This window comes from Dendrobates tinctorius, unplaced genomic scaffold, assembly GCF_039654945.1.
Source record: "Dendrobates tinctorius isolate UK_male_01 unplaced genomic scaffold, ASM3965494v1 ptg000162l, whole genome shotgun sequence".
NCBI lineage: Eukaryota > Metazoa > Chordata > Amphibia > Anura > Dendrobatidae > Dendrobates > Dendrobates tinctorius.
The window spans coordinates 3,599,527-3,615,133 of record NW_027361829.1 but is presented as its reverse complement, the minus strand read 5'-3'; the positions used below and the strand labels follow the sequence as shown (position 1 = coordinate 3,615,133).

The 15,607-nt window shown below is 44.2% G+C and overlaps 1 protein-coding gene across 1 annotated transcript in view; it reads left to right on the top strand.

The window, feature by feature from the left end:
- ADCY1 (adenylate cyclase 1) overlaps positions 1–15,607 on the top strand; it is a 1,907,157-nt gene that overhangs the window by 702,961 nt on the left and 1,188,589 nt on the right. The window contains exon 4 of the mRNA XM_073549833.1: positions 2,812–2,923. Within this exon, the coding sequence (XP_073405934.1) occupies positions 2,812–2,923 (112 nt within the window). The remainder of the gene's footprint in view (positions 1–2,811; positions 2,924–15,607) is intronic.

Below are 15,607 nucleotides of genomic sequence, written 5' to 3'. Positions count from 1 at the left end.
TGATGACTCATAGCCTATGATGCTGGGCGGCCAGCCAATCATAGTAATGCCGCCCACAACCAAGAAGGCTGCGGCATTACTGTGATTGGCAAATGCTGGGTGGGAGATCCGAGTAGTGCGAGGCGAGTAGTGAAATACTCGCTATGTTCCGAGTACTCGCCAAGTACCGAATACCCACGATTATGCTCGCTCATCCCTACTTTTCACCTGTTTCTGTCTGGGCACTGTGCAGTACTCTCTGGCCTCTATTCAGATTGAAGGGGTAGGTTTCCTGTGACTTAACTATTCTGCTCATCTTTTTGTCCTACACAAATAACAGCTGTATATTCACTGTATATTAAAACTTTGATAGATAACTGATGAGCAGAATTTTACAGAAATGAAGGACAAAGATCAAATATATAAGAATGTATAAAAATACAAATTTTATTATATCTCATAAAAACTACATTACAATTCAATAGAATAGAGTACCACATAGAAAGGAGCAATACACAAAGAAGCGTACAGGTGATAACGCCCAAATGAGGTTATGTGCAAAGGTATGTGCCAAAAGTAATACTGCATAAATACCCTAGCTGCACAATATGCATACAAAGAGACATACAATATGAATCAAACAACATCCGTCCAAATAAACGGATAACTATGGCGTCTAGTTTAAATAAATAGAACACCACACGTAAAAATATGTAAATGTTCAATATCCTTAAGATAACCAATGCCCATAGCTGCTGAAACAGTATATCATAGCATATCAAAAGTTTTTACCTGCAGCCATGATGCAATTTGGGGTAGCCACCTGTAGTAGTGCACCTCGACGCACGTTTCACCGCCACAACACGCGGTTTCTTATATATTTGTTCTTTGTCCTTCATTTTGCTCTTTTTGGTCATTGAATTATTTGAAGGGATCATAGTCATTTATGAGGATTTTTTCTGGTGCTAGAATTTTACAGAAAGACAGAACCCCATTTTGAGTCAAGTGGTCAAAATAGTGTGTTTCTGCATTGATAGCAAATATTCTATATAAAAATTAATTTAAATGGAACCTGTCACCTTAGGAAATGCTATTTACCTGTAGATATAGGGTAAAACATTTTATATTGCTGCCTGGTTGCCTTAGTGAAAGCACAGCTACCTGGAGAAAATGAACTTCTTTCCTCCGGTGAGCCACCAGCTTTCAGTGATGGTGGCACTGAGCAACTACAGTCTCCGATCACCATGCTGTAAATGACCACTGTAAGTACACCCTTGTAATTTGAATGACAGCTCATTTTTAGCGCATCTGTGCAGAGCTGGTAATTAATCATATCAATCAGCTGTCACATAACATTCTTTCATCATCACTGAGCAGAGCTTTTTCATGCATTTTTTTTAAATTTGCTCTTTGATGCAACATTGCTTAAAAGGTACCTATGTTTTAAGTGCCATTTTGAAAATGTTCCATGATCTAACTCGATCTGGGGCAGAAGTGGGAGCGGACTATTTCTGCAGTTCTCATAGCAGTCTGTGTGCAGAAGAAGGGACCTGCAGGGGACAGTGCTGGTGGCATACAGGAAGGAGTGGAGAATTGGTGATCTTCCCCTTATAACTGTGTGACTTTTGATCTCTTCAGGCAAATGGGTAGATTGTTTTTTCTTGAATAGGGAGTTAAGAAGTTGCTTATATGTGTCATGATCCAGGACGGGATTTCGCTTTGACCCGTCCTGGTTAGACTATGGGTTAATTGTGCTGCCTCTCTCTGGCAGAAGGAGGCTATTTAGTGCTCACTGGACCTGGGTCCGGTGTCAGTTATACTCCTGCCCTCGGCTGAGTTAAGTGACCTCTTGTATACGTGTGCCTTGTGCCTGATAACTTGTTGCCTGCTTGGTTGTGATCTGGTTCTGTCCCGTTACGAGTTCTGCCTGACCCTCTTGTACTGCGCTACCTCTCGTGTATGACTCTCTGCTTGTGACCCGACTTTTCTCTGCTTGTCCCCTTGGTACCACGTCGCCCTCTTGTGTATGACCTCTGGCTTTGTCTGACTACCCGTCTGTTTGTCCCTCCTGTACCTCGTTTGCCCGTACTGTCGTGACCTCCGTTTTGCCTGACTCTGAGTTGTTGTATGGTGTCCTGTCATATCTGAAAGCAGGATGCTAAGCCCCGCCCCCTTGCAGTCACACGACCATAGGTCCTGTGCCAGCTTGCTCATTTTCAGTGTCCGCAGGTCCCGTGCCTCTTTACTTTCCAGCGCTGACTGGACCCTGACACTATTAGCTTGAAGCACGCCTGGTCACCTCTGCGGCCCTGCTCCCCAGGTAACTTTTAGCACTGCTTCTGTACTCAGGACACGCGCACTGGCTCTATGAGCAAGTGTAGTGCGGTGTCTCTGACAGGAAGGATAGGATAGAATATATACAGTGGTATGTAAAAGTTTGGACTCCACTGGTCAAAATTACTGTTATTGTGAACAGTTAAGCAAGTTGCACAAACTTTTCCATGCCACTGTAATACCCGACATTATTGGCAAGAAATGGTTGGCACCTGTTTTGACATTTCTCTCTGGTTTTCAAATTGACTTTTCCAAAATATTGTTAATTAATTGTTTCTTAATAATAACCATGTGGTTTTTCAGTTAGTGTCAATAACCCAGCCTTTGCCCTTTGGGACTGGATCCTAATCCTGGAAAACTTCATGAAATTATAACTGCATTAGCCTGTTATTAATTCAACACATCCCTAATTTGGTTGAAATGGAAGTTTTGGAGTGTTGAGTATGTAGGAGTATTGCTGTAGGTAAATAATTGCTAACATTTGTCTTTTTTCTTCAGCATTTTATTTGCAGATATTGTTGGCTTCACAAGCTTGGCGTCCCAGTGCACAGCTCAAGAACTGGTCAAGCTGTTAAATGAACTGTTTGGAAAGTTTGATGAATTGGCAACAGTAAGGTCCACAGTTTTGTTTTATTCATTTTAATCAAATTGTGCAGCAGTAGAAACTAGAGATTTATAAAAGAAAAGTAAATATCATGTCATAGAAAATCTACCTAAAACAAATTTGTTAATGACATACAGGTAACCTGTACTGTTTACATAGGAGAAAACATGACCATCCACAATTACACAGTCCACCGACAGTGTCAATTCAATATAAAAAGGGAGGTAGGTCGGCACTTAAATTCAAGCGGTACTCATGGAAAACAATGTAGTGGATGAAGAAGGTTCTGGTGAGCGCCGGAACCTTCTTTCTCCGACAGTGTCAGATTGGTGAAGCTCAACTTTCGTAGACTAGACAAAATCAGAGTCTACAAGAGAATAACGTTCCTCTTCTTGCCTTCATAGGGGTTGGGCCTGTCATAACTCCGCCAGGTGAGTGTAGATGGAATAGGCTGAACTAGATGGACATAAGGTCTTCATTCAGCCTTCAAAACTATGCAACTATGTAGCTATCACTCTCCTACTATCCCTCCATAGGTTATCACTAGAGTTGAGCGAAACGGGAGGGTCAAATTCAAAAATCACCAATTTTAGCTAAAGTCGGGTTTCGCCGTATATCTGCTGTTTGATTACAGTCATAACAAGACAGAGACAGCATGTGTCAGTCCGTATACAAATAGACGGAGATTGACAATATTCCATACAGACACCATATAGCAGAGTAGGACCCTCACACAATACCGTGTACCACCTTGTATCACGGAAAAATAGAAGCTATATCTGTGTGACTCTGGAAAAACAAGCCGAGGAGATTTTCCATTTTTCTAGACCTACACCTTAGAGAGCTGTGGGCTTTTCAAACAGTTTCATATATCTGCTGTTTGATTATGGTCAAAACTAGACAGAGACAGCGTGTTTCAGTCCGTATACAAATAGAAGGAGATTGACAATTTTCCATACAGACACCATATAGCGGTGTGCGCTCCTCACACACTATCATGTACCACCTTGTATCACAGACAAATAGAAGCTATCTGTGTGTGACTCTGGAAAAACAAACCGAGGAGATTTTCCATTTTTCCAGTCCTATACCTTAGAGAACTGTTTGCTTTTCAAACAGTTTTGTATATCTGCTGTTTGATTACTGTCAAAAATAGACAGAGACAGGGTGTGTCAGTCAGTATACAAACAGACGGAGATTGACAATTTTCCATACAGACACCGTATAGCGGTGTACGCTCCTCACACACTACCGTGTACCGCCTTGTATCACGGACAAATAGAATTTATCTGTGTGTGACTCTGGAAAAACAAGCCGAGGAGATTTTCCATTTTTCCAGTCCTACACCTTAGAGAACTGTCCGCTTTTCAAACAGTTTTGTATATCTGCTGTTTGAGTATGGTCAAAAATAGACAGAGACAGTGTGTGTCAGTCCGTATACAAATAGACGGAGATTGACAATTTTCCATGCAGACACCGTATAGCGGTGTACGCTCCTCACACACTACCGTGTACCGCCTTGTATCACAATTGTATGACAATTTTCCATGCATACACCGTATAGCGGTCCACGCTCCTCACATACTGCCATGTACTGCCTTGTATCATGGATAAATAGAAGCTGGAAAAACAAGCCGAGGAGATTTTCCATTTTTCGAGACCTACACCTTAGAGAACTGTCCGCTTTTCATACAGTTTTGTATTTCTGCTCTTTGATAACTGTCAAAAATAGACAGAGACAGCGTGTGTCAGTCCGTATACAAATAGACGGAGGTTGACAATTTTCCATGCAGACACTGTATAGCGTATACCGTATGGTCCACTTTTCAAACAGTTTCGTATATCTGCTGTTTGATAATGGTCAAAACTAGACAGAGACAGCGTGTGTCAGTCCGTATACAAATAGACGGAGATTGACAATTTTCCATACAGACACCGTATAACGGTGTATGCTCCTCACACACTACCGTGTACCACCTTGTATCACTGACAAATAGAAGCTGTCTGTGTGTAACTCTGGAAAGACAAGCCGAGATTTTCCATTTTTCCAGACCTACACCTTATACAAAATTGTTTGAAAAGCGGACAGCTGTCTAAGGTGTAGGTCTGGAAAAATGGAAAATCTCCTCTACTTGTTTTTCCAGAGTCACACACAGATAGCTCCTATTTGTCCATGATACAAGGTGGTACACGGTAATGTATGAGGAGCATACACCGCTATTTGGTGTCTGTATGGAAAATGTCAATCTCCGTCTATTTGTATACAAACTGACACATGCTGTCTCTGTCTAGTTTTGACCGTAATCAAACAGCAGATATACAAAATTGTTTGAAAAGCGGACAGCTGTCTATCTGCTGTTTGATTACAGTCAAAACTAGACAGAGACAGCATGTGTCAGTTTGTATACAAATAGACAGAGATTGACATTTTCCATACAGACACCAAATAGCGGTGTATGCTCCTCATACATTACCGTGTACCACCTTGTATCACGGACAAATAGGAGCTATCTGTGTGTGACTCTGGAAAAACAAGCAGAGGAGATTTTCCATTTTTCCAGACCTACACCTTGGAGAGCTGTCCGCTTTTCAAACAGTTTCGTACATCTGCTGTTTGATTATGGTCAAAACCATACAGACACCCTATAGAGCTGTGTGATTCTCAAACAGTATTGTATATCTGCCGTTCACATTACAGTCACATCTATACAGAGTCAGCGTGTGTGTGTGACACTCCTTAAATACATATACGGAGATTGTTAGTTACACGAAAACCGAATACAGCTGTACACTTTTGATACAGTTCCGTCTATCTGCTTGTTGGATTACGGTCAAATACATACTGTGAGAGCGTCTGTGACTAACAAAATATATACGTAGATTTAATTTTTTAACACACCTTACACAGCTGGACGCTCCTCATTAAGTACCATCTATCTGCTGGTATTTTTGGTACATTTTCCCAAACGTGAGGAAGTATGGTGGAAGAGGCCGCGAACGTGGGCAAGGGGGCGCAGCTGGTACTGATGGTGGTGGTGCATCAGCTGGTTCTGGCAAAAGCACAGTAGCAGCTAAGGCAGGAGGTGTTGAGCCTGCATCATCGTCTGGACCAAGAAGGCCTGTAAGGTTCCCTTTTCTTGGAGTAGGAAAACCACTTTTAAAGCCGGAGCATCAGGAACAGGTTTTGGCGTACATTGCCGAAACAGCCACCAGCTCTATTGCCTTCTCTTCTGAACGTTTGAAACCTGCAAGCACAGAGTCGTCAGTGCAGGGTTCTGGTCAGGAAAACCACCTTTCCTTGTGTCCTTCACCCCCACCAAAAGTTAAGGATTCGGCAGCCCACACTTCAGATTACCCTATGGAGCTCTTTTCACATACCATGCCTGGGTTATCCATTCAAATCCTGAATTCCCCAGTCCAAGTTGAATCTGATATTGAGTGCACTGATGCTCAGCCACTGCTAGATGATTCTGCTGGTACATTGACCCAGAGCACTACATTGCCCTCGCAGTCTACTGAGCCAGAATCTGACCCTGATGAAACTCAGGTGCCCCTTCCCGCATACTATACCACTTTACACAGTGACACAGAGGAAGGTAAAGAGGAAGGTGCAGATGACTTTGAAGAGGAGGTGATGGATGACCCAGTTCTTGACCCGGATTGGCATCCATTGGGGGAGGAGGGTGGCGCTGGCAATAGTTCAGATAAGGAGAAGGATCCACAGCAGGCATTGACATCGCAGCAGCGGTTATCTGGCAGGTCCGTAGCTGTCCAAAAACGTGGAACAAAAACTAAAAGAGTTGCAGGACAGCTTGGCCAGATGGTCAACTTATCACAACGTGCAAGGCCAGAAAATGTATACCATAGTAGGAAGAGTGCAATGTGGCACTTCTTTGTCCAAAATCCTACTGGTGAGGCAAAGGTTACCTGTTAGAAGTGCGGAAGGACCTTTAGCCAAGGAAAACAACTCAGAAATTTGAATACCAGTTGCATGCTTAGACATTTAATCAACATGCACTTTCAAGCAAGGACGGACTACAAAACTTCAGGTATCACATGTGCATCTGCTCCAAATGAAGGTAGCCAGCAATGCTCCATCGCTTCCCCCACTGTAAGACCACAGCCATTGTTAAGCACACCACCAGCACTAGATGTTGAGGTGTCGCAAGGCCAAAGCACTCAGGGAATCACAATGGTTTTGCAACACAACACTGAATCTAGGCCATCACCACCAATACCATCACCAACCCCCTCTCACTCCGTCCGGTCCACTGCTACTTCCCCCATATGCAGCTCTCCAGTCCAGCTTACCCTACCAGACACTCTGAGTAGGACAAGTAAGTACTCGTCCTCTCATCCGCGTACACTGTGTTTGAACGCCTACATTGCCAAACTAATCTCATTAGAGATGATGCCCTACCGTTTGGTTGAAAGCGAAGCTTTCCGCGAGCTCATGGCCTATGCTGTCCCACGCTATGACCTACCCAGTTGGCACTTCTTTTCTCGAAAAGCCATCCCTGCCCTACACCGGCATGTGAAAGACCACATTGTCCATGCACTAAAACAGTCAGTGAGTGGAAAGGTGCACCTCACAACAGATGCATGGACCAGTAGGCATGGCCAAGGCCGTTACGTGTCCATCACTGCGTGCTGGGTTAGTGTGGATGCAGGCTCCACAGTGGACAGCGGCGGTGGAACAGTGCTGCCTAGCCCACGGTATAGGAAACAGTTGACTGTAGGTTTTCGACCCTCCTCCTCCTCCATCAGCGAAAACTCGCTCACAGAGCGCAGTCGCATGAGCACTCCATCCGCAGCTGCCAGTGTTGCACACGAGGTGTCCCACTATCGAACAGCTAGTAGTAAGCTTCAGCAGGTGGTGTTAAAGATGATGTCTTTGGGTGACAACAGACACACCGCCGAGGTGCTGGCCGACTACTTGCAGCGACATAGTAGAAGAAAAAAGACGTGCACTCTTGCTATAAAGAGAGGTGCTGACTGAGCGTGGATAGACCACAGGCAGTAGTAAATGGATGGACAATTGCACTCAGAAAATACATAATTTTAGCAAAAAAGTCTTTGAAGAAAATTTTTTTATGATTTTTAAGTCATGTGAGATTTTTCCAATAGATCAAATAATGAAACACCGCAAACAAAAAATAAATATTCCAAAGGTGAGTATTATATGGTTACGTTTCGACCTAATCGACATCACCGCAGACTCCTGCCTCCCACACGCTACCAGCCCCTAACTGGGACTTTGCAATTAATCTCCCTGCTGTTTACCTTGAATCTTTTATTGAGTATGGTTTGAGAAAGACCTAGGATTAGGTCGAAACGTAACCATATAATACTCACCTTTGGAATATTTATTTTTTGTTTGCGGTGTTTCATTATTTGATCCATTGGAAAAATCTCACATGAATTAAAAATCATAAAAAATTTTCTTCAAAGACTCTTTTGCAAAGATTATTTATTTTCTGAGTGCGACTGTCCATCCATTTACTACTTGCAGCGACAAACTGAGTCATGGCTGGGCAGTCTACATCTTGAGCCAAGCAAGGTAGTCAGTGATAACGGCTGTAATTTTGTGGCAGCCATAGGCCTTGCACACAAACCTTGCTGGCTCACACTTTGAACCTGGTGGTGCAGTGCTTCCTTAATAATTATCCGGAGTTAACATCCCTGCTACATAAGGTGCAAAGACTGTGCTCGCACATCTGTCGCTCAAGCGTCCTCTCCACTCGTATACAGAAGCTGCAGCAATTGCTCCACCTCCCCAAGCACCGCCTAATCATAGACGTTGCAACAAGGTGGAACTCCACCCTGCACATGGTTGAGAGGCTGAGCAAACAGAGGCAGGCTGTAATGCATTTGTGGGAGGATACACGGGCAGGCAGTTTGAGGGAAGACAAGGAATTGTCTGGTGTGCAGTGGTCAAAGCTGAAAGACCTCTGTAAAGTCCTTCAGTGTGTTGAGGAATGCACACGGCTGGTAAGTGCAGACGATGCCATCATAAGCATGAGCATCCCACTTATGCGTCTGCTCATGCAAAGTTTGACGTACATTAAGGATCAGGCATCTGCAGAGGAGGAGGAGGAAGAGGGAAGCCTTGATGACAGTCAGCCATTGTCTGGTCAGGGAACTGTCCTGGGCAAGGTGGAGGAAGAAGAGGAAGAGGAAGAGGAGGATGAGGGGGATGATTATTTTGGGCAGGAGCATGCTTCTCAGGGGGCAAGAGAAAATGTTGGTGTTCCAAGGTACGGTAAAGTGTTTGTGCGTGACTGTAGGGATGTGGATTTGCCAGAAAGAGCTCCTCCACCCAGCAGTGGAAGTGCATCATGACACCTGGAACATTGGCCCACATGTGCGATTATGCCTTGCGGATCCTAAAAAGGGACCCCCGCATTGCCAAAATGATGAGGGATGACGACTACTGGCTGGCCAGCTTCCTTGATCCACGGTACAAAGGCAAATTACACAACATCATGCCACAGGAGAACCTAGAGTAGAGATAATATTGGCTTACAAACAAGCAACTCTGGTAAACCGTTTGTTTGAAGCTTTCCCAGCACACAGCAGCGGTGCTGGTTCTCCCATGAGCCGTAGTGGGCACAATGGAAGAGGTGTTCGTGGTGCACACAGCCGAAGTTGCTTTGGAGACAGGGGTTTAATGACCATGTTGTGGAATGATTTCTCAAGTACCAATCACACGACTGCTAATACTGCATCGATTAAAAGTGACAGGAGAGAGCAGTTGTCAACTATGTTTACAAACTACTTCTCCTCCCATATCTATGTTCTCCCTCACAGGTCATTCCCCTTTGACTATTGGGCCTCTAAACTGGACACCTGGCCTGAATTGGCACAATATGCCTTACAGGAGCTCGCTTGCCCTGCTGCTAGTGTGTTATCTGAAAGAGACTTCAGTGCTGCTGGATCAATCTTGACAGAAAAAAGGATCCGTCTGTCGTCCCAAAATGTTGATGGTCTAACCTTTATTAAAATGAACCATGCATGGGTTTCAAAGGATTTTGTCCCACCTTCCCCTGATGACACATAGGTTGCCAGAAAACTGCCTCGCTTTTGTCCTCTTCCTCGGACTTGCCCAATTCCGCCGTTTGCAGCAGCTGAATGTCCAGCCAACACATCAACATATGCCATTTTTTAAACCTCCCTAACTGGGCTGCCCACCCCCCAAGGGCTGGGGTCAACACCTGGTGCACCCGGGCAAGTGCCGTTGATCTGAAAAGGTGGATGGGCCCACTGATGGCCGACGGCACTGGCACAGGGCCCCTCATAGTACAATACAGTGTCTCTGATGGTGGTGGGCCCACTCGCCGTCAGACACACTAGCGTACTATGAGGGGCCCTGTGCCAGTACCGTTGACCACGAGTGTGCCCCCCCTGCTTGGTCATGGCCACAGCACTTGCAAGTTGCAATACTTACCTCTCCCTTCTCCACCGCTGTGTAGTCTGGGCAGTTAAATCCTTCACAGGGACGGCCACTACAAATTTGGTGTATTGATGGATGATGGTTAAGATCTATCTATGGCCTGTCCTGCTGGCCTCTACCTTCAGATGATCAATGGCTACCATTTGAAATGGATGTCAACTTACAAGCGGATGCAGTGGTACTTTATGATCACCTTTCACAGTTGTGATAGTCACAGACGTGTGACATTCCTGCCACCATTTTTCAATGTCTCCTCTCATGCCAATCCAATAGAATCGCCTACGGCCTGTGGCTTCTGTCTTTTGCACTCCAAAATGACCAGCCACATCATGATAGGCAGTGAGGACCATGTCTACATCTCTCCCTGTGATCACAATTTGATGGAGACGAGTAACGGTGATGTGATCAACGCTACTGCGATAAAGCAATCCTTTCTTCATAAAGAACCGTTTTCGCTGTCTCCACAAACACAGTAATTGAGGGTCTGTATCGCCTCTGCAACATCTATCGGGATGATTTCCCGCGATGAGTAATTCCCAAATTTCTGCTAACACTCGACTTTCCGTCTGTACTTGTATCCATGTAGTTTCCAGTAGCGGAGAGTCTGGACTGACTTACTGAGATTGAAATATATACGAAGATTTAAAAGTACCACAACACTGTATACTGGTGTACGCTTCGAATACCTTTCCCTTTTTCTACTTAAATTCTAGTGTAATTCATACTGAGCCTGTGAGTGTCTGTGTCTGACTCCGGAAGTATAGACGGAAATTAACAATTACCCCTAGACTGGATACACCTGGTATGTACTGATACAGTACCTTTGTTCAAAATTTTGTATTACGGTATCATCTGTAGTGAGTGAGCGTGTGTGGTTTGCGCCTTCTATATATACGGTGAATTGGAGATACCAATTTTTACCCTATACTTGATACAGCTTGTATCTTGTTATACAGTAGCTTTGTTTGACATTTAGTATTACGGTCAAATCCATACTGAGTAAGCGTCTGAGAGTGACTACGGGACTATGTATATGGAGATTTCAATTGTACCCTATAATATATATACTTGCTATCTTGTTATCCAGTACCTTTTTTACAAAATTTTTTATTATGGTCAAACCCAGACTGAGTGAGCGTCTGAGGGTGACTCCGGAAATATATACCAAGATTTAAAATTTGGCCAACATTGTATACAGCTGTACGCTTCTGACACAGTAACCTTTTTAGCTATTAAGATTCTGGTGTAATCCATAATGAGCCTGTGAACGTCTGTCTGTTACTCCGGCAATATATTTGGAGCTTTAAGATAACCCCAACACTGTATACAGCTGTACGCTTGTGTTACATTACCCATTTACAGCTTTTCATATTCTTGTGTAATCCATACTGGGCCTGAGAGCGTTTGTGTCTGCCTCCTGAAATGTATACAGAGATTCAGAATGTTTACACTATACTATATAAACCTTGTATCTGATGATACTGTACCCTTTATCAAATTTTTATTTTATTGGGTAATCCATACTGAGCCTGTGAGCGTCTGTGTATGACTCATGAAATATATACGGAGATTTACTGTTATCCCTAGACTGTATAGAGCTGTATGCTTCTGATACAGTACCATATATCTGCTGGTATTTTGGGTCCATTTTCCAAAACATGAGGAAGTATGGTGGAAGAAGACACGGATATGGGCGTGGGGGGCCACCTGGTACTGATGGTGGTGGTGGTGCATCTGCTGGTAGTGCCAAAAACACAATAGCAGCTAAGGCAGGAGGTGTTGAGCCTGCATCATGGTGTAGCTCTGGAAGGCCTGTAAGGCTCTGCTTTCTGGAAGTAGGTACACTGCTTTTAAAGCCGGAGCATCAGGAACTGTTTTTGGCTTACATTGCTGAAACAGTCTCCAGCTCTATCGCCTCCTCTTCTGAAGTTTAAAAAAATGCAAGCACTGAGTCGTAAGTGCAGGCTTCTGGTCAGGAGCAAACCCTTTCCTTGTGTCCTTCACCCACACCAAAAGTGAAGGATGCTGCAGCCCACACTTGAGATTACTCCACGGAGCTCTTTTCACATACCATGCCTGGGTTATCAAGTCAAATCCTGAATTCCCCAGTCCAAGATGAATCTGACATGGAGTGTGGGTGGCCAGCCAGGGCAGTGGGGTTAATCGGTACCGAGCACACACTTCAGATTACTCCATGGAGCTCTTTTCACATACCATTCCTGGGTTAATTAAAAATGGGGCCCATCATATACTGGAGCATTCCAAATGGGGGACATCAGACACTGGAGCAGCATTTACGGGGCCCATTATACACTGGAGCATTAGAAATGGGGCCCAATTATATATGGTGCATTATTAGGGCCCATCATACACTGGAGCATCATCCATGAGGCCCATCATATACTGGAGCATTCCAGATTGGGGACATCAGACACTGGAGCAGCATTTACGGAGCCCATCATACACTGGAGCATTATAAATGGGGCAAATCATACACTGGAGCAGCATCTATGGGGCACATTATACACTGGAGCATTAGAAATGGGGCCCATTATATACGGAGCATTATTTGGGCCCATCATACACTGGAGCATCATCAATGAGGCCCATCATATACTGGAGCATTGTAAATGGGGCAGATCAGACATTGGAGCAGCATTTATGGGGCCCATCATACACTGGAGCATAATCCATGAGGCCCATAATATACTGGAGCATTATAAATGGGGCAGGTTAGACACTGGAGCAGCATCTACAGGGCACATTATACACTGGAGCATTAGAAATGGGGCCCATTATATATGGACTCTATGGAGCATTATTTGGACCCATAAGACAGTGGAGCATCATCCATGGGGACCAACATATACTGTAGCATTATGTGGAGCTCATCATATACTGTATGGAACATTATATGTGACCAATTATTCTGTAAGGAGAAATATATGGGGCTCATTATTCTGTATGGTGCACAATGTGGTGGCCATAACACTGTATGGAGTAATATACTGTCCTATTTTTGAGCTATTGTACAATTTAAAATAGATCAGTCATGTCATGTAAGCAGTGACGTATTTGTCATTGTACTATACCTATATTTCTGTGCCGTAGTAGAGCTTCATGAGTTGTGGTATGTGTTAAAGGAGCGCACTGACACTCTTTGGCCCAGGGCACACGAAAACCTGGAGCCAGCCCTATCCCCCACAACTTTAGCCAAATAACCCCCCGTTTTCAATAATGCGTAACTATTATTATGAAGTAAATTAAGGTTGACAATCTTCAGTAATAAGAATTGATGCTTTTGGCATTGAAATGGGCACTGTAGGTGTGTTTACTGTCCTCCACTTCCTGCCGATTTTGCTTCCCCATTGACTTGCATTGGGTTTCGTGTTTCAGTTGGCCTCCGACTTTTTGCTATAGTCGGCCGATTTCGTTCGACCCGACTTTTGCGAAAGTCGGATTTCATGAAACCCGACTCGACCCTAAAAAAGGCAAAGTCGCTCATCTCTAGTTATCACCCTATTGTATGCTCTGTTTTCCATTTCTATATTTATTCAATACAAAAACTATGGCACTAACTGATTTCATTTACCATATATACTCGTGTATAAGCCGATCCAAGTATAAGCCAACCCCCTAATTTTGCCACAAAAAATGCGAAAACTTATTGACTCGAGCATAAGCCTAGGGTGGAAAATGCAGCAGCTGCTGGTAAATTTCAAAAATAAAAATAGATACCAATAAAAGAAAAATTAATTGAGACATCAGTAGGTTAAATGTTTTTTTGAATATCCATATTGAATCAGGAGCCCCTTTTAATGCTCCATACAGTTCATGATTGGCCCCATAAGATGCTCCATACAAAATACACCCCATATAATGCTGCACAAAGGTTAATAATGACCCCATAAGATGCTTCATAGAATAATCCCCATAAGCTGCTCCATAAAGGTTATGGTCCCATAAGATGCTCCATAGATTATACCCCATAAGATGCTCCATAGAATATGCCCATAAGATGCTCCATAGAATATGCCCCATAAGATGCTCCATAGATTATGCCCCCATAAGATGCTCCATAGAATATGCCCCATAAGATGCTCCATAGATTATGCCCCCATAAGATGCTCCATAGAATATGCCCCATAAGATGCTCCATAGAATATGCCCCCATAAGATGCTCCATACATTATGCCCCAATATGCTGCTGCAAATAAAAAAAATGGCATACTCACCTCTCGTCGCTGGTGGTCAGGTGTCGGTGTGCTGAGCAAGTGGGGACACTGGCGCACTATGGGGGACAGATGCCAGTGTCACTGCTGGCTCCAGGCCCCAGCACCTGAGATATTCACCTGTCCCCGTTCTAATGCTGCCCGCCGCTGTCTGCTGGGTCCCTCTGTCAGTGACTGTTCAGGCAGAGGGCATGCATTAGCTACGTCATCACGCCCTCTGCTGCCTGAACGTCACTGACAGAGGACCCGGCAGACAGCAGCAAGCAGTGTTGAACTGGGACAGGTGAATGTTGTGAGTTCATTCTCTGGTTCCCCTTCTGGACTCCCTCTGGTGCTGTCGGGAGGTGGTGCGGCTGGTTTGATCGGTGGAGATCTGCCACCTGAGAATGAGGATGACGATTGGATCTCGGGATTCTCAGATTGGATTTAAGACAGCCGACGCCCTATTCATTTGCTGGTGATTCCTTCTGGCTTGTCAGCTCTTGGTTTTCAGCTCTGTTCCAGTCATCTAAAGCTAAGTTTTTCTGCTAATGTTCACACTTGATTTTGTTGGTCTATTCAGATTTTTGTGTGGTCTGCCAGCCCCGACTGGGGACTGAGCTGAATTTCCACTCTTATTTATCAGTTTTTTGCCAATTGGCTTTTTTTTCCCTTACTAGTTCTGTCTCTTTTTGCTCTGTCTCAGAATATTTCAGAGTGCTGATATAGTGGGTGAAGTCTAGTGACTTCAGGGTTAATTTTGCTATCAGAAGTGTTGGACATTATTTTGTAGGGTTATTTGCAGGTTGCAGACAGTGCCTTCCCTTTCCTTTCCTGTCTAGTTAGTTTGGGCCCCATCATTTGCTCAGCCTATTTTCCTGCCTGTGTTTGTGCCTTCATCTTGTTTCACTGTCAATACATGTGTGGGGGCTATCTATTCCTTTGGGGTCTGCTCTGGGGCAGTTTTCCCTTTTCTTGCTTTAGGCTTATTTAGTCCTCCGGCGGTGATGAGGCATCTAGGTTCAT